The sequence below is a fragment of the Panicum virgatum genome, chromosome 2K (genome assembly GCF_016808335.1).
Source record: "Panicum virgatum strain AP13 chromosome 2K, P.virgatum_v5, whole genome shotgun sequence".
NCBI classification, from domain to species: Eukaryota; Viridiplantae; Streptophyta; class Magnoliopsida; order Poales; family Poaceae; genus Panicum; species Panicum virgatum.
The window spans coordinates 53,429,190-53,451,418 of NC_053137.1; the positions used below are offsets into that span (position 1 = coordinate 53,429,190).

The 22,229-nt window shown below is 45.1% G+C and overlaps 2 protein-coding genes and 1 long non-coding RNA gene across 10 annotated transcripts; 2 read left to right on the plus strand and 1 right to left on the minus strand.

The window, feature by feature from the left end:
- Positions 1–7,358: 7,358 nt before the first annotated feature.
- LOC120685334 lies at positions 7,359–9,562 on the minus strand. Its single transcript, XR_005679514.1, has 4 exons — positions 9,208–9,562; positions 8,836–8,911; positions 8,030–8,123; positions 7,359–7,714 (listed from the first exon to the last, which is right to left on the minus strand). It is a non-coding gene; the product is annotated as an uncharacterized LOC120685334 (long non-coding RNA).
- A 21-nt stretch (positions 9,563–9,583) lies between these two features.
- Positions 9,584–11,888, plus strand: LOC120685326 (pentatricopeptide repeat-containing protein At4g01400, mitochondrial). Its single transcript, XM_039967186.1, has 2 exons — positions 9,584–11,194; positions 11,522–11,888. The coding sequence occupies exon 1, from the start codon at positions 9,791–9,793 to the stop codon at positions 11,006–11,008; it is 1,218 nt and encodes a 405-aa protein (XP_039823120.1). The 5' UTR covers positions 9,584–9,790; the 3' UTR covers positions 11,009–11,194; positions 11,522–11,888.
- Positions 11,889–12,963: 1,075 nt separating this feature from the next.
- Positions 12,964–21,266, plus strand: LOC120685304. Of its 8 annotated transcripts, XR_005679508.1 has the most exons (18): positions 13,106–13,367; positions 14,249–14,382; positions 14,496–14,648; positions 14,733–14,844; positions 14,945–15,284; positions 15,520–15,733; positions 15,845–15,934; positions 16,140–16,395; positions 16,518–16,630; positions 17,740–17,838; positions 17,921–17,968; positions 18,062–18,172; positions 18,313–18,403; positions 18,498–18,604; positions 18,809–18,874; positions 19,002–19,505; positions 19,590–19,663; positions 19,831–21,266. XR_005679508.1 is itself a non-coding variant. In XM_039967145.1 (14 exons), the coding sequence occupies exons 1-14, from the start codon at positions 13,106–13,108 to the stop codon at positions 18,602–18,604; spliced, it is 2,130 nt and encodes a 709-aa protein (XP_039823079.1). In that variant the 5' UTR covers positions 12,969–13,105; the 3' UTR covers positions 18,605–19,153. The 8 variants fall into 8 exon arrangements, 2 of the variants coding, with proteins under 2 accessions (XP_039823079.1, XP_039823106.1); XR_005679505.1 differs by having other exon boundaries at positions 18,498–19,281; positions 19,415–19,505; positions 19,831–21,240; XR_005679506.1 differs by having other exon boundaries at positions 18,809–19,505; positions 19,831–21,227.
- The last annotated feature ends 963 nt before the right edge of the window (positions 21,267–22,229 follow it).

Consider the following 22,229-nt stretch of genomic DNA (forward strand, 5'->3'; position numbering starts at 1 on the left):
TGGGTCTCCAAGGTATCGCGGCCTCCGACGTGGCGCGCCGATGCCTCCTATCCGATCCGTGGTCGTAGTGGCATGGTACCCGACTGCCTTTCCCTTGGGCTGCAAGTTGCGAGCGGCGAAGCTCAGATGAACCGGCAGGTCGAGATGGGATGTGTCACCACGCGTTGGAATCCCGTTCTCCGTGAACTCGGCCTACCGGTGCTGAGAATTGAGCGAGATCTCGCCGGGCGATCGGTCGAGTCGGAAAGGAGCGGAGCCGGGTGCCTTCATGTGGTTCGGCCATGGACTTTGTCGCTCGCTCTGATTAGCATTCATGAATTGACCATGACCTTACGTCTCACTGTGTGCGCGTGTGTGGCATCGTTTTTCTTGCTGCTGGTGTGGTCCTGACGCTGCAGTTCAGAAATACTACTGTAGTAACAGATTCATCAAAATCTCAGCCCCCGCCTGTGCCGGCGACGCTCCGACGCCAAGCGCGCGTTCAACCCGAATCCCGTGGATGATGCCGGACCACTGGCCAAGCATATGCGCGCGGCGCCGTGCCCGTGCGCCCACGTTCACGAGCGCACGAGCGCAGCCGGCGACTGGCGGTGGACGCGCGCGCGAGAGACGCAATGCTATGCAGCTGCCGTCCACGGAAAATATCTCGCGGTGGCCTCAGTCAGTGGATGGGAGGAGACGAATCGCGAAGCCACCGAGCCAAGCTGGTGCTCCAGGCCGAAAACTCCAGCACCACCCCGGGGCGAGGCGGGGGCGACGCTGCCTTTCTCGATCCGTTGCCGCCCCTTGGCAGCTGGGTCCGCCGGCCGGCGTGCGCCCGCGGGCGCGCGCGAGCTCAGATATTTCCCCCCGGACGGGACGCAAATATCTCTCTCCCCGGCCGGCGCGCGCTTTAGGCGGCGCGTTGCACGGCCGGACTGGTGGCCGGGCTCGCGCCGGACGTCGCCATCGTGGGTACGGGGTTAGAAACGTAGCGGAAGGCTAGGCGAGGGCGAGACCCATCTCTACTTTTTCGAGTTCGGCGTCGTGCCGTGCGAACGCGGAACGTTCTGGAGGGAGGAGAGGAGGAGCGCGCGCGCGCGGGGGGAGGAAAAAGGCAACCCGATCCGAGCGCGGACCAGAGGCCAGAGGGGAAAAAGGAGAGCGGAACGAGAGGCGGGGCGGCGTCGGGCAGCCGGCTGGCCAGGGGGCCACCACCGGCTCGCGATCCGCGGAAACGAGGAGGCCAGAGGCGGAGAGGGGATTTGTTATTTACAGGTGCTCACGAGGCTAGTGCTCAACCGCACACTTCACTAACTTCAGCAAATCCCCGGAGATACGCATACGCCACGCGACGAGGAGCGGAAATATCTTGGGCTCCTGTTGGCTGTTGACAAGTACCACCACCCCGCGAGGAAATATCTTCGGATGCAGATACCTAGGCCCCGTTTCATGCATGAGAGTCTAAATGAAATTTATTTGTAAATTTTTTTTTATAAATGTGTGCAATTTTGCGCGACGAATCTAATGAGCCAAAAAATTTGTGATTGGCTACAGTGATGCTACAGTAACCATTCTCTAATCGTGCGATAAAAAACCTAATTAGATTCCTCTCGTGAGATAGTACAAAATTGTAAAATTAATTTTACAAACTACTTTTATTTAATACAAAAAATTAATAGTCAAAATTCCCTAACACAACTTGCGCTACGAAAGCAAACAGCGCCCTAGATATCCGGCGCGGGGCTGGACTACCGCCCGCTGGCGCCTGGGGTTAACGTGGCTGACCGACATGATTGCGGCATCACACACTCGATGGTCAGTGGTGGTGGCGGCCCTCGCTTCGGGCTGCCTCGCCACGGAACGAGATCCTCTAAAGTCGGCAAAAACGACTTCCCTCTCCAGTCACGCATCTGACCCGTTGCTTTCCTATCCAACCGTCAGATGTTCCATCTCCTGTCTCACAGACGGTGCCCCGTTAGGCTTGCTGGGCCGGCCCAACATCAGGGACGACGCGTACGTATATCTGCTAGTGGGTTCCTGGCGCGAATAATCGCTGCTTTGGCGCCGGAATCACATTTTTGGCGCGAGCAGCGAACGTCGTGCGGCGGCGATCGCGGATCGACGAAGGCCGTGCGTCAGGCTCAGGTTTCTGCTTGTGCTCTCCATCCATCTGCAAACTGGTGCCAAAATATATTTGGATTGTGCTTGAACTGCTCCCGTGTCCATCTCTTTAGCTAGTACCCTGCATACTGTGCTTGTTCTGTTCTGATTGTTTTTCGTCCTCCCTTGTTGAATTGTGCTCGAACTGATCGATTGAATAAAGACCGGTATAGAAGCTTGAAGGAAACATCAACTCGCTTGCATCAAAATTAAATCTGCATACCGAAGATGGAAGAAAATAGGTGCGTAATGCCATGGTTGTTTCTTTTTATTTATTTGCATAGGGTATAGATTTGAGTCGTTCAATTCGCTGCCTAATATTATGCCATCTTTATTCTTTTTTCTTGTAGGGAAGGCTTGATATCTAGTCTTTTACCTCAAGTTGGCATGGAGTTCAATACTATAGATGAGGCCTGGATGTTTTGGATTAGCTATGGGGGTCAAAAAGGCTTTGAGGTGAGAAAAATGTACACAAACAAAAGAAAGTCAGATGAGAAAGTTAGGTCCTGCAGATATGTTTGTGCAAATGAGGGGCATAGAAAGAAAGATAAAAGGGATCATCTAACAAAGTGTCCAAGAGCTGAAACTAGAACTAATTGTCAGGTTCGCATGGGTCTTATAATGGACCGGGAGAAGGAAACTTATAAAGTTGCTGATTTGATTTTGGAACACAATCACATGCTTCAGTTGCCACAAACCTCGCACTTGATGGTGTCTCAAAGAAAAATTTCAGAGTTACAAGGTTTTGAAATTGAAACAGCTGACGATGCGGGAATTGGGCCCAAAGCAGCACATGAGTTGGCGTGTGTGCAAGTTGGTGGTTCATCCGATCTCAGTTATACTCTTCGTGATCACAAGAATTATTTACGGGCCAAGCGCCAGCGAGAGATGGCATATGGTCAAGCAGGAAGCATGCTTATGTATTTTCAAAATAAAATTGCTGAGAACCCTTCATTTCAATATGCATTGCAGATGGACATAGAAGAACAAATAGCAAATATATTTTGGGTTGATGCTAAAATGCTCACTGACTATGCATATTTTGGTGATGTTGTCAGTTTTGACAATGATGAGACATTTGAGTCCTTCAAGTGGTTATTTGAGACTTTCCTCAAAGCACATAATGGCAAGCAACCAAAAACAATTTATACTGACCAAGATTTTGCAATGGGAAAAGCAGTTAAGGAAGTGTTTTTAGAAGCATGGCATGGCTTGTGTACTTTTCACATTATGCAAAATGCTGTCAAACATCTAGCTGAACCCGAAGATGAGGATGAAGGCAGCAAGAAAAAATGCAGCAAGAAAAAAGGCATCAAGAAAGACCCCAAACATGTAGCTGACGAAGGCAGTGAGGAAGAACCAAGTATTCTCTCCGACTTTAGTGCATGTATGTATGAGTATGAGGATGAGGCTACATTTGAACATGCATTTCAGCTCATGAGGACAAAGGCGAGCAAGCAAACTTGGTTGGATAGTATATACAAGGTGAGAGAGAAATGGGCTGAATGCTATATGCAGGATGTTTTCACATTGGGGATGAGAAGTGCACAATTGAGTGAGAGTCTGAATAGTGAGCTGAAGGGACATTTCAAATCTGACTTCGATATCATTAGATTTCTTAAGCATTTCGAAAGGGTGGTGGCAGATAAAAGAAAAAAAGAATTGGATGCTGAATTTTAATCAAGGAGAAAACAACCTAGAATAAAAATGAAGACACCTATGCTACTCCAAGCAAGCAAGCTTTACACACCAATTATATTTGAAGCTTTTCAAGGTGAATATGAAAGGTCACTGGTAGCATGCACCACAACATTGGAAGGCAATAATGAATACCTTGTAGCAATTGGGAGCCTTGATGAAAATTTTACTTGCTTTGAGAAGGAGTACAAAGTTACCAGTGATCCTTTAAAGCAAACCAGTACATGCAGTTGTGGGCAGTTCAATAGATTTGGAATATTGTGTGGCCATGCTCTAAAAGTCCTTGATTTGATGAATATCAAATCACTCCCTGCACAATATGTATTGAAGCGATGGACACGGGAGGCACGTTGTGGAATCGTACAAGACAATGAAGGTCGAAACATAATAGAGAATACAAAATTAGATGATATGCTTCGTTACAAAGATATGACTCGCAGATTTCTCAATTTAGCACTCCGAGCAGCCAGCAATCCAGGTTGCACTTTGTTAGTAAACAACACCCTTGGTGTGCTTAGCAAGCAAGTTGAAGAAGAAATCAATGGCTGCACTGATAATGTGGAATCTGTCACTGTTCCAATAAATGTGGAACCTGCACGTCTAAAGAAAAAAGAGGTGCAAACAAAAACCTCGAAGCGCCAAAAAACATGGCTTGATAAGAAACGCAAATTTACAAAGAAGGGAAGTAAGAAAAAGGGACAAGGCTCAATGGTTTGTAGCAGCAGAAAAATATATCTCATTCTCTTTAATTGTATTTAGTGGAAAAAGGCTTAGTTGTATCTAATTTTTGTTCTCTTTTATTAGCAGGAACAAGAAAATATAAAAGTGCCATCTGTTCATGGTGTACCAGTACAAAATATTTCCACTAGTACATCTCTACCCAAGGAAGGGATGTCTGAAGCATACATGACCATCAATACATTCTCTCAACTATTGACGGTATCTGCACAGAGTTCACTTTGATTTCTTTTATTTTCCAGTGATCAATCTACTGATGACACACAGAGTTCACTTTTCTTTTGTTTTCTTTTCCAGGGACCATTCACCAATGATCTTGATGCTGAATTTGAGAGCTTCAGAGAATAGATGCTGAATTCTAGTAATATTTCGAAGTAATACACTTTTTCTCTCAATCATAGATGGCCCATTATGTTGAATTATTGTTTTTCTAATTCTCAGGGAGCAATCACAGATGCTGTTTTGGATGAATTCTAGTATTATAGATTATATCCCATATGCACTCAAGAGAATGGCTCGACAGCCTCCTTGGCCATCATGTTCTGGTAGTTTTGGTTTTCTAGTTCTGTGTAATCAGCCATATGAAAATTGCAGACTTGCAGTAATATGCATTCTTTTGTGCAGCCATATGAGTTTGCAGTGATCAGCATCATCTTTTGTGGATTTCATTCAATATATCATTCCAGATCAATTTACAAAATAATATATCTTTACACTGTTTTATAGCACTTGAATCAATTTTGAGAATTCATAGCAGTATACAAGCACATTGCAGTCTCCCCCTCCGAGTCTTTCAGTCCACCGACGACCTCCCTTCCATGGGGCGACTGCGGCTGCGGCCACGAAGCCAGATGTGATGATGCTCGTGATGGAGGCGGAGCTGGAGAAACGTGCTGCCACATCGGCGAGCCGGAGGAGGAGCGGCGCGTCATGGCCAGGAGGCTGCAGCGCCTCCTGCGGAGGATGGCCAACGATAGGCGCCGGACGCTGGAGGCCGCTGCCACCCTCAGGGAGGAGCACCGGCACCGCCTCCTGCCGGAGCCCGCCGACGCCAAGCGGGAGCGCGAGCTCGGCAACACCCGCCAGTCTTCGCCGAGGTGGAGCTGCTGCGCCGCTGCGGATGCGGTAGGAGATGGAGGAGGAGCGCCAGATGCTGCAGATGGCCGAGGTCTCCGACGCTGAGATGAGGAACGCCGCCGGATCAGGGAGGCGAGGGTAGCTCCGGCGAGGAACTCCGAGCGTCGCGGCGGCAGCCGGTTGCGAAGGGGAACGGCGACGCGAGGAGCCACGGAAAGGAGTCGCTGGCTCGGCTGATATGGGCCGAGAACAGGCCTGTGAGATTGGAGTTGGCTGGACTGATGGTTGGATAGGAATCGAACGGCTCAGGTGCGTGACTGGAGAGGGAAGTCGTTTTTGCCGACTTTAGAGGATCTCGTTCCCTCGCCACATGGCTGCCCTCACTCCTCACCGTCGGCACATGCCATCCCTTTCTCACAGCTCTTCTAGACACGATCTGACTCACGAGGAGATCGACCGGCTTCTACGTTTGTTTCGAGAAACTCAGAACTAGCTAATGGTCTACAAAGTGGGCTATGTTTGGTTTCTACAGTAATAATTTTGCAAAAAGAGAAGTTTATATGTATGTACTACTAAATATAGTCTATTTGTAAAATCTTTTTAGTGATGGGCGTAACTTTTCGCAACGAATCTAATGACGGTAATTAATTCATGATTTGCTACAGTGACACTACAAGAACCATCCTCTAATCGTGTGGTCAAAAACCTCATTAGATTGATCTTGCGAATTTACCAGAGATCGTGCAGATGATTTTGTAATTAGACTTTATTTAATACTACTAATTAGTAGTCAAAGATGCAAAAAGTTTTGAAGAAATATTTTTCAGCCCAAACCAAACATGGTCGTGGTTATCGGAAGAAGCTGATGTCGGTTCGATCTTATGAAGCTTTGATTTTCTCTGGTTATGTATACAGCCCGATCAAAGAAATATATATATATATTGTTACCAGAAAAAAAATGTGTATTATTGTGCACGAGCACGAACAACATTTTTCTGCACATTGAAGGACTATTTTTTTAGATTACACAGTATAACTCGGACACTCACAACGCACGCATACTCACACTCATATGAACACACGTACGCAAACTCTACCCATACGAGTATCTTCGAAGACTGAGCCGGCAAATTTTTAAGATTAACGAAGTCACCATAGGCGTCTCACTGTCGACGGAAAACATCGCCTACCACTGAATGCAAAACACCGTTAAATCTCAGAATATTCGCTCTCCAGACCGTGCTATCGAGGCTCTTATAACCAGACTACTGTGAGAATATCAGCCGAGTGCATGTAACGATCAGCCCAAGGATATGAAGTCAGGTAACAACAGCGGTCAATGGCCCGGAACGAAAGAGGCCCACGCACAACTTGATCCACTTTTTAGCCGGGCCCACGCTTCCATAGCCAAACTAACCTGTCTTCTTCCGTCGTTCGTCTCGCTTGTAGGCTTGTAGCCCATTGCCAGCCCAAGGCCCCGTTCGGTATGTTGGACTGGGGGCTTATTCGGCTGGCTGGGCTGTTTCTACAGTTCCCGCTGGCTGGGACGTTCAAGTATGGCTAGTTGGTCGCAGCATCCTTCCCCAGCCGGCTGAGGCAGATGGCGGTCCATATAAATTCAAATCCCACATTTACACTCCCATTCAAATTTAAATTTTGAAGCCAATCCCATAAAAAAAAAGGAGCCAATGCACCAAAGTAAATGAACAAAATTCTGCAGATCGAATTGATCCATGTCCATAAACTGCAACGGTTATCCCCATCACTTAATTTCACTTCATTACATTACGAGAGGCCCTCCCAATGCATTAAAATAACAATTCAGAACACATAATAATAGACTGCATTGTCCAATCTTTACACCAATAGAATGACGAATTACGGATCATGATGCAGGCCACAAAGCAACAGATACCAACTCCCTCAGAGGCTCAGAGCTGAGGTATTAGTAGTAGTATTCATCGCGACCCACTCCGACAGCAGCTGCCTCGGCCAATTTCTTCAAGTCCTGACTGTCACTAGAAGACTCGCTGCTCCTTGATTCATCGCTGCTGTCCATCTGCAACTCGAATAGGCAAATCAATAATTAACAGTTTGCTTCATAATGAACCCAGTTCAGAATTAGACTCAATTTTATAAAACAGGTTTCATAACAACATTCAAATCCAAATATCAGATGGTGTATTGCAGTGATACAGTCCAATCCTTAGATAGGAATACCATCATGCTAGCTATAGAATTCAGTCCATGGTCGAATTGATGCAGCACTACTGAAAAACGTATTTGCCATGCAGTAACTATGTGAGACATAAAAAAGGTATTATTTATGATATGTGACCAGACTAAGTTAAATAAAAAGGAGTTAGGTGTTAACCTGACAGCACCAGCTTGAACTGTGTTATGAAGCGAAAGTGCACAGAAGAATATTGTTTCTTCACCCTGACGGTCACCTCCTTCAAAGGCAGAAGCTAAATTGGAAGATGGAATAAGTACCCTTGGACTGACCACATATGGTAGAAGATATATGGAAGCAACAATGGCATTATATTTCAATTTCAGCGGATGGCCATATCATTCAAGATGCACTACTCTGTTATCATATTTCTGCTTATGAAATTCCAATGCAATCAGTAAATAAAAGGTTGTCATAATTCGGTAGTAGTTTCAAAAGTTAGGCAATATATAACTATTGCAGTGTCAAATTAGCAATATGAAAAATGAAAAACAAAACTGAACAAGTTAATCTTATCCAATCTAGAATTATTCCGTGGCAAGCTAGCAATACAAATTGAGAGAAATGAAAAATAGACCACATTGCTGGGAACCATCACTAAAGCATATTTTCACAGGAATCAACAAAAATAGAAGGACATTCAGCCCATCCGTCATCTTTTAGTTCAGTTATTTATAGAAGAACAGAGGCATCTTTCAGCCCAGCCCAGCCCAGCCGTCAGACAGGTACATGCAAGTGAGCATAAATAGAAGAACACTAGAACAGAGGCATATAACGAAAACACCCAACAGTGAATTCATTTATTTCGGTTACAGACATAACAGATTGGATTAAAGTATGTGGATCACATTTATTTCTACCAATCAATAGAGCAAAGTACGAAGTAAAGAAGCATAGCTTAAATGATACTACTGCATATATAGCACCATGAAGACAACTTCAAATACCATCATTTGAAACATTTGCTGGAGCTTGTTCAGCAGTAGACGTTTTTTTCTCGACCAATCTGCTGTCTGCCAATAGCTGCAGAGACATTTCTCGCTTCTATTAGGAGCATATACAGGACTTCAACAACTAGAAAAATGTACAATCCTAAAAGTAAAATATATTATTAGCCTATTGAGAGGAAGAAAGTCTGTTCATTGCATTCAGGAACCATTCATGTTATACTAACTACCTCTGCTGCGGTATGTTTCCTACACATGTAAATTAACAGAAACAGAACACAGACATGCCAGAAGCTGCATCGGATCATCAGCAAAAATACATAAACAGCTAATTTCAAAGCTTCAGACTGCAAACAAGTGAGGGAAACCAACCTCGAGGCCCCGGCAATACGGCAACAACGTCTTGCCCTCGCTCGCGGAGATCAGGGGTGGCGCCGTGGCGAGGTGATGCCGAGATGGGCCGACGCAGTGCAGGGGGAGGCGTGGAGAGAGGTGGCGACCACGATCCCCTGCAGCGGGGCGGCGCGACGGATGCGGGGGTGGAGGGGCCGGGGAAGGGCACTACCACTGCGCGGGGCGGTTGGATGGCGCCGGCTAGGGGAGCGGCGGAGGCGCCGGGCGGCCCGGACGGCGCCGTCTGGGGCGGATGGGAGGGGTGCGGGGCTGAATCGCCCGTCGCCGCCGGATGCGGTGGGGGGGGGGGGGGGGGGGGGGGTCCGGGGAAGGGCACTACCGCGGCGCGGGGCTGTTGGATGGCGCCGGCTAGGGGAGCGGCGGAGGCGTCGGGCAGACGGGACGGCGCCATCGAGGGCGGATGGGGTGGGGGGTTGCGGCGCTGAATCGCGTACCCTAGGAGGAGGCTGGCTAACGAGCCCAGCCACATTCAGTCCAGCCGTCATCTTTTAGTTCATCCGAACAGGCCGCAAGCCGCCATTACAGCCACGCCGAATCGCCGATGTCGATGCTCGCATCGCCGCCGGCGATCTCGCCGGCGCGGCTGCACAAGCTGGTGACCTCGCAGCCGGACCCGCTCCTCGCGCTGGAGCTCGTCACCGTCACCTCCCCGACCACCACGCCGCACCCTGCCACGCTCCACTCCCTCCTGCTCCGCCTCGCCCGCCGCCGCGACCACCTACCCCACGCGCTAGCGCTCCTCCGCCGCCTCCCGGACCCGCCGTCCCCGCGCCTCCTGCTCCCGGTCCTCCTCGCGGTGCTCCGCCTCCGCCGCCCGCCTCAGCTCTTCCTCTCCACCTTCAACTCCCTCTTCGTCTCCGGCCCCAGCCCCCTGCCGCTCCACCCTCAGCTCCTCCTCCGCCTCCTCAGCGTCCTCTCCTCCACCGCCTCCCACTTCCCGTCCGCGCTACACCTTCTCCGCCTCGTCTCCTCGCGGCTACCCATCCCCGCGCCACTCGTCCTCGCCTCCCACAACTTGCTAATCGAGGCCGCCGCTCGTTCCGGTCACGTCGCCGTTTCACTCTCCCTCTTCCACCGTCTCCGCTCACTTAATGTATCCCCCAACGCCGACACCTACCGCATCCTTACCCAATTACTCTGCCGCAAGGCTCAGGTCCGCACTGCAGCTACACTGCTCGACGAAATGCTGCACAGGGGCATCCCCGCGGATCCGCTGGCGTACACCACCGTGCTGAATGCACTGTGCCGCAAGAAGCAGCTCCGAGAGGCGTATCGCTTGCTCTGTCTCATGCGAGGCCGTGGAGTTCCCCCTGACATTGTGCATTACAACACGATCATTGTTGGGATGTGCCGCGAGGGGCGGCCACTGGATGCCTGCAAGGTTGTTGGTGATATGGTGGAGAGTGGATGCAAACCAAATGCAGCGACATATGCGACATTGGTGAATGGGCTGTGCGTAAGCGGATTATATGAAAAGGCGGAGGCTTACCTGGTGGATATGGTGGGTAAAGGGCTTGTGCCACATTTCTCTGTGTTTCACTCAGTTATCAAGGGTTATTGTGCAGTTGGCAAAGTTAAGGAGGCTGCACAAATCATGAGTTTGATGCTTGATCTTGGAGTGGTTCCACATGTTGAGAGCTGGAGTTCAGTGATCAGGTGTGTTTGTAACGATGAGGACTGTATTGAGGCAGTATTGTTGCAGATGGTGACAGGAAAGCGGCGTGGTTCAAGCACAATCTCTCGGAGTACCTTAAAATGAGATCTCGTGACAGATGCAAAACAAAGAAGCACTCTTCAATTTCTGCTGGATATAAAGAAACATTTCTGCAAGAAAATTGTAGTAGGTACCTTGAAACTGGAGGGCATGACCATTTTTCTTCTTAAATGCCTCTAGTGTAGTGTGGGAGCGTTATCCAGTTTGTCTTGCTGGTTAGCTTCAAAGAAGGTATGCGCTCTCCTGATAACCCATAATATGAATCATAATAGCATGGACAAAGCCTAATTACTACGTAGTGTTATGTTCTAACGCTTTCCTATATCCTATACCGACACTAAAGACACTATCTTGAACTTGTTTTGTTTGGCATCTTCATTAGCTCCGTAGTTGAGAGTTGAGACTTATGGTTGGATCTGTTCAAACAGTAATTTGTGGAGATAAAATTTCTGAACCAACCTTATCATTTGCCTTTATTCTTGTACCACAGTGTTTGTGCTCTTCTGCATGGAGTACAGCAGCATCCTAATACATCTTTCCCAATCTTCTTATACCCAGATAAACATTTTGGTGTGTCTGAGTTGGAAACATTTTGCCAATCCTCATTGGCTTCTGGCAAGTGTGGTTTTGATCAACCATCGAGGAGATAACACAGCAAAAATACATTGCATTCATGCACCAAGAGTGTAAGAGATCTTATGCACGGGGCTTCAGCTGCTGCTGAAGTGAAGTTTCATCTTATTACTGGATTTAGAAAGAAGCTTGTACATGTTCTCTGAGAGAAATAAAACCTGCATTTATCAGCAGGAAATCTATTCATCAACATTTGCTTCTTGTGGGGAGGGGTGGACATTACAGGAATAATATTTGTTTTTTCTTGTGAAATTACCAAATATCATGAATAATCAGTTGTGAGGTCTGCAAAGTTGTTTGGAGTTTAAGCTTCAGGCACGAGATGTTGCCAAGCAGCGGGGTGCTACTGGCCAGGACCAGGAAAAAGCTGTCGCAAGCTGCTTCTATGATGATAGTTTGATGAATCATGGTATGGTTGCTGCAAAGAGCCAACGAGTACATAATGCATCTTAGTTATGATTAATTCCATGATTGCTGGATAAAACAATAGTGATTCAAGGAGTAGGGAATGCAAATTTGTAACTTATGAGTGATCTCAACCAGTGATATCTTGTCTGCTAACCATGCTGCATTCATTCAATCTCAGAAATGCAGATTCCCAGCAAGCTAAACTACTGAAGAATGAGTTCTACATGATTGATAGCACTGGGACTCCCAGGTGATTCTGGGCATTTCATTTTCGGCTCAGTCCCGGGATGGAACACATGGTACTGAGGTCCTGTTTGGTTTAGTAGCGCTAGGTACTGTAGCTAACTTTGACCATTAATTACGGATATTAAATAAAGGCAGTTCATAAAACTAACTCCACAACTCCTGCGCTATTTCGCGAGACGAATCTAATGAGATTTTTGACCGCACGATTAGAGAATGGTTATTTTAGCATTACTGTAGCCAATCATAAATTAATTGGGCTCATTAGATTCGTCGCGCAAAGTTGCACCCATCTGTAAAAAAGTTTTACAAATAAACTTCGTTTAGTATTCCATACATGCAAGATTTCTTTCATAGGGCAAATTGGGAAACCAAACAAGGCCTGATTTGCTGCTCTGCTTTTCTGGCTTGTAGTAACATAGCAAGCTCTTTGCAGCTGGGTTAAATCAAAGGGAATTTAACTGTTCCCTGCAGATTTCCGATTTCAGTGAAAAATTGCTGGGGCTTCAAACACCTGAATTTAACAGCAGTTCGAGTGACACAGATACGAACATTTTCTTCGCCGCCATTCTACGCGGCGCCAGCCCAGGAATCATGACCCCACTGTTGTGCTGCGCCTTGCGCGTCGTTTCCCCCGCGCTCTGCTGCGCAGGCTGCGCCTCTGCGTAGCCCCACTGCCCTTGGTCACAGTGACCGCCGGCCCGCCGCCCTCCGCCACAGAAAATTCACGACGCCTTCGAGCAGCCGTCCTCCGCCACAACTTCGCCATGGGCGCGCCCTAGCCCCGTCCTTATTATCCCTGTCTATGGCTTCTTCTGCCGCAGCCGCTGCCGCTGACGCCGCCGCGCTGCCCCTCCCATGGCTCTCCTCGCGCTCCGTCTCGGGCCGCTTCTCCCAGCCCCGCCACAACGCCGCCGGATCCTCCGCAGCCGGTGCCGGGGCCGGATCGTCGCCTCCAATGCCACCACGCCCGTGGGGGACGGGGGCGCGGCCGCGGCCGCGGTGGTGTGGTTCAAGCATGACCTCCGCATCGACGACCACCCGGGGCTCTCCGCCGCCGTCGCGGACCCGCGGCGCCCTATCGTGCCGCTCTACGTCTTCGACCGGCGCATCCTCGCAGGTATGTTGCTGGTGTTGGTGCTGCTACCCGTCTGATTCCGTGATCCGGTTGACTGCTCAGGAATGGGATTTGGGAATAGTGCGCGTGGCGTGATCGGTGCATTGCCTTCGTGCTCGTGCCGTCGTGCGGTAGTTTGATTGACTGCTCGTTCGTGCTGCTTCTGTATCGTCTCTCGTGCGTCCATCGTTGAGGCAGCTGGGGCCTGCGGGGTTGGATCCCTGAGCTTTTGCCACATTGGTGCCAAAGATGAAGTTGAACTCGGAGCACTGTGGAACTCGTTAGTTGCAGCTTATCGTGAAGTTCAGCAGCACTAAACATTCGGTTGCTTTACATCAAAAGCTACTCATTGAATGTAGAAACCATTTCTGCCTTAGACTGCAACTCTCTTGCTGCTTCTTAGAAGTATGCTCACCAAAATCAGGACCATAAGTTACTGTCCAGCTTGGGCCACAACTTAAGACAGTAAGGCTGCATGCGACCTCAATCATTTGTTTCAGGGACGTTTGGTCTAGATTTCCTGCTAGGCTGGTACAGTAGGATGTGTACAAGGATTGGGCACGGGACATTCGCACAGTAATTCGCACTGTTTTTTTTTTTGGAGTGGCTTCTGCTGTTGAATTTGGATTGATGGTTGATAGTGCAATTTCTTAAGGTGCAGTGATTCTACACACTTCACAGGAACCACATCCAACTTTTATAGGGCGTCTTAAATTCACCGGTCTGCTGCTTTTCAAATAGTTAGGTTGGCAGAATGAGGATGGGATTGTTAGTGACTTATTGGTCACCAGCCCTGCTTCTGCAGTGTTAAAATTAGTAGTGTTACCAATTAGTGAATCACATTGACAGCAAGCATTTGTATAATTCCCCATCATCACTTGCAGGTTATTCAGATAAAATGCTGGAACTGCTGCTATTTGCTCTGAAAGATCTTAAGATGGCGTTGAAGTCTCAAGAGTCTGATCTGCTCATAGGCTTGGGAAATGCTGAAGATGTTTTGCTGAAGATTGTGAATGAGGTCACTATGCAAGGTTTATGTTACAAATTTAGCTTAAGAGTTTGCGAGTAGGTTCACATCTAGCTATCTAACATACATATCTTCTGGTGGCATGCATTGGTGGGGCATAACAGGTGCAAGCAGGTCTTATTTTTACAGAAGAGGAAGTTGAATATAGAGTGTGCAATGTTCTGGCCAATGTTGAATCATCTTTATCTAATGGGTCATTCTCATGGGGAAGCCCTCCCAAGATAGTGGCTTGGAGTGCCCCATTGTATGACTATAAGGTAGTTTAGTTACAGTCTCTCATGTTATCCTCTAATAACTTAATATGTACAACTTGCTGATAGCTGAAGTAAACATTGTACTAGAATTTGGAAGAAGTATCGACGTCACACGACCAATTTTTAAAGACAAAACTACCAATGGCCACACCTCTTGCTGCTACAGCTTTGCCTGCTCTAAATTTGGAGTTAGACACAGGTGCACTTCAATTCTATTTGTTTTGGATTGTATGTTTTTTTGCTCATTTCTTTGAGCATCTTTGTGTTCACTTTTAGCTACTATAACAATGTCCTACCAGGTTTTCTACCCACTCTGGAAGAATTAAAAGGTTTCCTGAAAGACAGTAGAACACCGGAGGATACTTGGTTCCCTCTCAAGAACATGTCTGCAAGATCTATTCTAAAAAGGACTGTCAGTCAAAGAATGATCAAAACTAACACTACATTAAGCACCAGCAGCAATGACGAAAACATAGAGGATATCCCCATGGATTCTGGTGCATCAGGAAGGAGAATTATGAATTCAATGTTTGCATCTGAAAACTCACTTGAAGTTAGGGGTGGAACAGATATTACTTTGGATGCCTTGGCTGCTTACCTAAGATACCTCGAAGGAACAGGAAATGCTAGTTGGCAAGAGTATGTGTCACCAACTAATTTTGTCCTTCAATCAAATTCTTGCCAGGGACTTGCTCTAAATTACAAAGATTACATATCCACAGTGTGCTTCCATTTGAATTTAGAAATGCTGCCTAAATTCCAATGGAGGACCACCAATTCTTTTTTTTCTCCATTTTATTCATATAATATGGTCATTGATATTATACGAATTTCTAGAGTTTTCGTAGCTGATCTGATTTTACTCCATATCCAGGTTGCATGATAAAGTGCGCTTAGCTGAAACCAGAGATGGTGCCTCATTCTACACCTTGTTTGGGCCTGCAATTCAGCTTGGAGTCATATCCAGGAGGAAAGCCTACAATGATACTATTCAATACGAGAAAGATCGCAATGCTGGTTTTCTATCACCATTTGGGTACTCAACAGCTACAGTGAAAGCAGCAGTAGATGCTATATGTTCGATGGAGGTATTTTTATTTTATATCTTTCCTAGCTTGTTCTCCTCTGTTGGGCTCAATCGTCAGGGAAACCAAACATCGCATTCATTTTCCCTAACAATCTATTTGTTTACATGACAGTGGTATTGGCTCTTGGCGTCGAAATCCCAAGTATCTGTCGAGGGAAATTGTCCTATAAGAATTTGGAGATGGAAGGGTTATCTTGTACAGGTATTCTTACTTTGCTGTGCTTATGCATTTCAATTTGTCTATGCACGTAACTTTATTTATGTCGGCCAGCGCAAATTCCTTATTTCTACCATTATTTACACTTTTACAGTATACTTTTCTGTGCTTGTGGGCTAAATTTTTCCTATGTAAACAACTTTATTTATGTTGGTTACCGCAAATTCCTTATTTCGATCCTTCGTTGCAGTACACTTTTGTTGGCAACGAAGGTCCAGCTGTTCTTCTTGTGCATGGTTTTGGAGCTTTCCTGGAGCATTTTCGTGACAATATAGATAACATTGCTGATATGGGCCACCGAGTTTGGGCAATTACTCTTGTTGGGTTTGGGAAATCAGAGAAACCAAATGTCAACTATTCAGAACTTTTCTGGTCAGAGTTTCTGAGAGACTTTATTATTGATGTTGTGAGGGAACCTGTTCATCTTGTTGGCAACTCTATTGGAGGTACCGATTCTATTATAAAATTACTATACAGATGAAGGGACATACAATTTTTGCACAGAACAATCTTACTGAAGTTATAACAAAATCCTGATGAAATCATAACCGTTCTCAAATATTCTCAGGCTATATCTGTGCCATTGCTGCTGGTTTATGGCCTTCTCTTGCTATGTCTCTGGTTCTTTTAAACTCAGCTGGTTCGGTTGTTCCAAATTACTCCTTCGTCCCATTGAGTGAAGTAAGGCAACTGATCTTCTGTATCTGATCTATTGTTATGCATTCTCATTTACTTCTTCTCTACTATATGATATTGAAAGTTCACACTCATATATGGTTTTATTACAAAACCAACCTAGTTGCTTACCTGTGAGCTGAGCTGATCAGTATTTCATGATATCAATTTGCTGAGCTGTGGCCATCTCATACATTTTCATGGTCCTGTTGACTACAAATGAGGTTAATAAAAACATTCCTTCAAATTTCTTTTTTAAAAAATCCTTCAGATTGAACTTGTTGGTTGGTAATATTATCCTTTCATGTAACACATTTACCTTTCATAGCTATTGGAACCTTCATGATATTTATTCGCTGATCTGATTGATGTATGCATTCTTCTGTCTCAAACATTTTTATGTTCCTGTTGGCTACAAATGAGATTTTAAAAAGTTGCCCTGCAAATTGAATTTGTGGCTAGTAATATTTGTAAGATTATGTGGAATGCGGGAGTTATATTGCTTGAGCCCCTTCGGCTGATTATATAGGAGCACATGGCATGGAGAGCAAGTAGCCTCTCCTAGAGATAAGGAAGGTTATCCTGGGATTACAATCAATCTTAAACTAACTATATCTGGAGGTGCCTAATATACTCTAACAATATTAATTATCCGTGTTGATGTGTTTTTATGTAGCACATCAACCTTACATAGCTGTTCAAACCTTTATCATACTAATTTGCACGCGGCTGTCTCATACATTTCCATGTCCATGTAATCATGTTGGCTGCAAACGATATGTAAAAAATGTGCCTTACAAGTTGGATTTGCTGGCTGGTAATATTAATTATATGGGTCGATGTGCTTTTGCCTAGATATTGAAACCTTTACTATGATTTTTTGTTGTTGGATACAGAACTGTAAAATCATTTGTGACACTGAAATGAACCTAGGTGAGGCTTGTATTTTCATGGCCAAGATATATATATGGTGCTTGCATGCATTAAAACAATAGTTCTCAGAAATGATCACTCGATGTGTAGAAAACACAAAATATGTGACATTGAACCCTTATCTCTGAAATATATTGTTGTTGTAAATTAAACTAAGTGCTAGTAAATGCAAACACCTGCAGGAAAGACGAACATCTTGGCTTTCCAAGTTGCAGGCACAACTTCTTTTGCTCTTCTTGAGATCAAGACTAGAAGGCATTCTTAAAGAATATTATCCTACTGTATGTGTCCTATGAAGTCACTTTTATTTTCTTTTACTTCAACAGTACCTTCCATTCTTATGTAATACTTTTTCATGTTTAGAGAACGGGACGGGTGGACAAGCCACTTGTGGACCAGATTATTAGAGCTGTATCCTCATAACACACAGTATAGTTGGCATACATTTAACTCTCAGTCTATGCAACGCAGTCTGCACAAAGTTTCCTTGACAAATAAATTCAGTCTTATGATCCTGGTGCTGTAACAGTTCTTGAGAGTGTATTCAGCTTCAATCTTTCAATTCCTCTTAACTTTTTATTTGATTCTTTTGGAGGAAAAATATTAGTTATCCAGGTATGTACCTAATACCATGGACAAGCTTCATTTGTCAATAAAGAATGATTCACTAATGACATATCTATAACTATTGCCAAATTAGTTGGTTAATGTGTGGGAGGTTAATTATATTTTTATTTACTTTCTTTGAAACAAAGGGTATGAAAGACCCCCTTACAAAATCTGAGGCGTTTGTTACCATGCTCCGAGAGCATTGCAGCAAGGTTCAAATCAGAGAGTTGAATGCAGGTACCCCCCCAGAATCCTAATGTTTTTACCGATTTCATTTCCAAAAGTTGTGTTGTTCATCATTGTATCTTTCTTTTTATGGTGAATATAACAGGTCATGCTCCACATGATGAAGTTCCAGATGAAGTAAATACCCTACTGTGTGAATGGATGAAACAGATTGAAGTTAAACCAGCCCCGGAGAAGGCCAAGGCAATATAGGTAACATTTAGAATTGTGGACACTATACATTGGCTGATTGTTTAACATGATATTTGGAAGCACTTTGTAACATCTTTTATCAGTGTGCTGCCAGCAATTCTTTAAGTCTTGTCTGATTAAGTATTGTGAGTTGTTAACCCTGTACAAAATTATGTACACCACTTTTGGCTTTTAAGCTTCATCCTTCATGCCATCTTCTGGCAGCTGATATTGAGATGAAACATACATGAGATCAGAAGAAGAAATAAAAAGCATCTGTGCATGTTCTGGGTAAGTAAGGAGACATGGTATGCAATTTACAGTTGCTGAGAACTTACTGTGATTCCTACTTAGGGCTTGTTTGGATTAATGACTAGAGCCGATCTCTATTGATTGGGAAGTTTTTTTTTTTTGAAAGCTATACGACGTGTGAAGCCTGCCTGTATTGGGAAGGTATATTGGGTATGGTCCCCTTAATAGTTATTCTTTTTGACCCCATTGTGTAACTAATGTTTAATTATGTTACTCCTGTATGACTGTACTTGTATTCTATCTACTCCACTTGTTTCATTGGGACTGTAGCGGCACAATTAATTGTTGTTTCATGCCAATTTGTGCTTTCTCTGTCCTTTATGTGCAAATTTCTCAGAGAAGCCAACTGTAATCACCTCATTGAGCTATTCTCCTGCAACTGCAAGGTTAGTTGTTGGATTTCTATTGGAGGATTTGAACTAGCTCCGTTAATACTCCTTTACTATAGTACTGAATAAGATGGAAGCCCTAACCCTTCAGAGCTTGATCTGGGTTCAAATTTCAAACCTGGGATCAAAGCTGGATGCCTGTGTCTGCAGACTTTGAGCAAAGCTTCTGCATCAGCACATGCCATATGCTTGATGCAAAATATTACATGGCGACAAATAGTGTGAGATATTTTACTTACTGTGATATCTTTAGCTATTCAGTTCTCATTATCCATGTTAATCAGAAGATATTGGATTGCATGTAGAGAAACCAAGTTCGGCGTTGAAGAGACATGCTTCCTTTCTCGCTTGCATTGTATTATTTTCTGTGAAATTACAGGTTCATTCTCAAATCTCGTGTGACTAGTATAGCTCATGTTCTTTTTTGATGTTTCATTTGGGATCCAGGTCCATGATGCTTTTGAAAGGTTCTTTTGTGATTGAAAGCCTTGGTATGGTATTTTTACTCCGTTTTCAGCACTGAATAATATTTTGTTTTGTATGAAGGAATCTTTCTCGGCACTGGAGCTGGCTTTCATCATCCTGAGTATGCATTACATCAGTTCGGCAGCTTCAGCACCATTCAATGCCCTCTACCAATCACCGGTGCTTCCACCCTTTCGCAAGGTCATGAGACGGCACTGTCACTTTGGTCGCCTTCTCCCAGCAAAAAGAACCCGAGCATTACCACTCCCGGACAGCGACTCAGCCCCACTGCTCTCCCGAGTGATATCACCTCATGACAGCCCCGCATCACGCGTGTCGTCACTGTTTTTTTAGCCCCCCTTTGGCTTTGCTGCCCAGTATTCAGTGCCTTCTCTGGAGCATCGGCAGTGCTTCCACCAGTCACGAGCCCTGAAATGATTATTTGCTGCCTCATTTCGCAATGCTTTATTTGGTGGCCATCTCAAAAATCTTTGGGCAAGCACAGGGACCCCATCAACGAGGCCATAAAACAAACCTCTGATTGGGATCACTCAACCAACCTACCTTATCTATTCAGCAAACTTTCACCAGGGCCCTTGTCCTGGTTTTCACCAAACCTGACAGCTACGCGCACTGTCCATCCCATGGCCTCTACAAAGGATGTCAAGTTGCAGGTAACCACGTCATCTCGACGAGGCTACTGACCTCTTCTTCTTCGCTCTAATGATAGGCCTTGATAGTCGCCTGCACCCGTCCATGGCCACTACTTGGAGGCCAGTAGGCCCAGTACCACTTCTACTACTGCCTCCCCGGTCTTGCTCGCTCTACAAGGCCCTGGTACAAGCCTCCTCGTATAATTGTTAATGATTCTGTTGCTGTCTCCCGTGTCCCGTTGGTCCGATCCCCGGGGGTGTTACAAGCTATTGCTCGTGCGCCACCAGCTGCTGCGCCCTTGCTGTCCGCTTCAAGCCGAGTGCGCCCTCGTGTAGTCGTGTTGCTGGATTTCTTGGCGAGTTCTTACGCTAGCGCCTCGGGTATCGACGTGTGTTGGCGCAGATTGGGCGACAGAATCCGGGCAAATGTGCTGCCGGATGGTGAAACTTCTGGAGCTCTTCCGCAATACGCCTACACTACAGAAGTAGGGCAACCCTTATTATTAAAAAAAAGAAAAAAAGGAGGAGAAAAAACAACGAGGCTGATGTTTCAGAATTCAGACAGGAACTACAAGTCTCCAGTTAGAACGCGGATTTTTTCGCATATTCCATGGGGTCAAAAAAATTTATATGGAAGCTGTACATCCCAAATAATTTGTATATAGGTACAACTGTACGAGTACTCGTAGCTGCTCTGTCGGGTAGCTACTTGGCTTGTGCAAAAGATACAGGTAAGTAGGTAGGTCGAAGATTAGTATCTCATATTGTGTGATGTGGTTTTGTTTAGTGTCACTTATTATAAGAGGTTAAAAGGAATGTCGCTTGCGAAGTTGGTATATGGGAGACTGTTTCTATTTGTCCTTTGATGATGAGGTAGAAGAATGATACCGCCTGGCTTTAGTATCTTTGTCACGGAAAGGAAATGCACGAAAGCGTAGTAGGACATATGACTGCTGAATGTTCAGTACTTGAAAGTGGCATTTGGTTAGAAAATTGACAAGACTTGTACAATTTGGTGTATAGGTCAAGGTGCTTGCTGTTTATCTTATCACTACCAATACGTATAAGGAAAAATGTAATTTTAACCCACCTAATTTATTCCATACTACCGTGTCTAATCACCATGTGGTTTTCTGTGTTCAGTAAGAAATTAATTCAGGAAAACTGGGATATGGACATGTGGTGAAGCCGCGAAGTTTTCGTACTCTAGCAGTTGTTACTATCACAATGATATGGTTAGAGCTCACAAGTTTCAGCACTTCCGAGTTCTCTGTTTTGCTTCAAATCAAATAAACATAGTTTTTTTGTGAATTGAGTGTGACATGACAATATATATACCTGCTAGTTAACTGAGACTCCGATCCATTCATATTAAAACAATTAACAAATGGCAGGAAAGATTTGTTGCTTCAAGTCACAACACTCATGAAAGACACTGAATAAGATGTTTCTTTCTCCAGAACCATCTTACAATCATCAGCAGAACAAGTAATTTCTGCCAGTCTACTGAAAAGAATGTACATGTTCTTGGGATGGTTAAATAATTGGTTCTCTCGAAAGTATTTTCATCTTTCTTATTGGATCAAGGTAGATAGGAGTAGCAGAAACGAAATTTGCATCGTTTGCACACGTCTGAGTTGCTTGGCATGAATGGAATCCACGTATCTTTATGCACATGAGGACATACAGTAGCAGCAAACCATGCATCATACACCTTTTGTTCCAAATTATAGGTCATTTGACTTTTTTAACCCTAAGTTTGACCACTTGTCTTATTCAAAAAATTTATGCAAATATAGTCAAATTTAAGTATTTTTGAAGAACTTG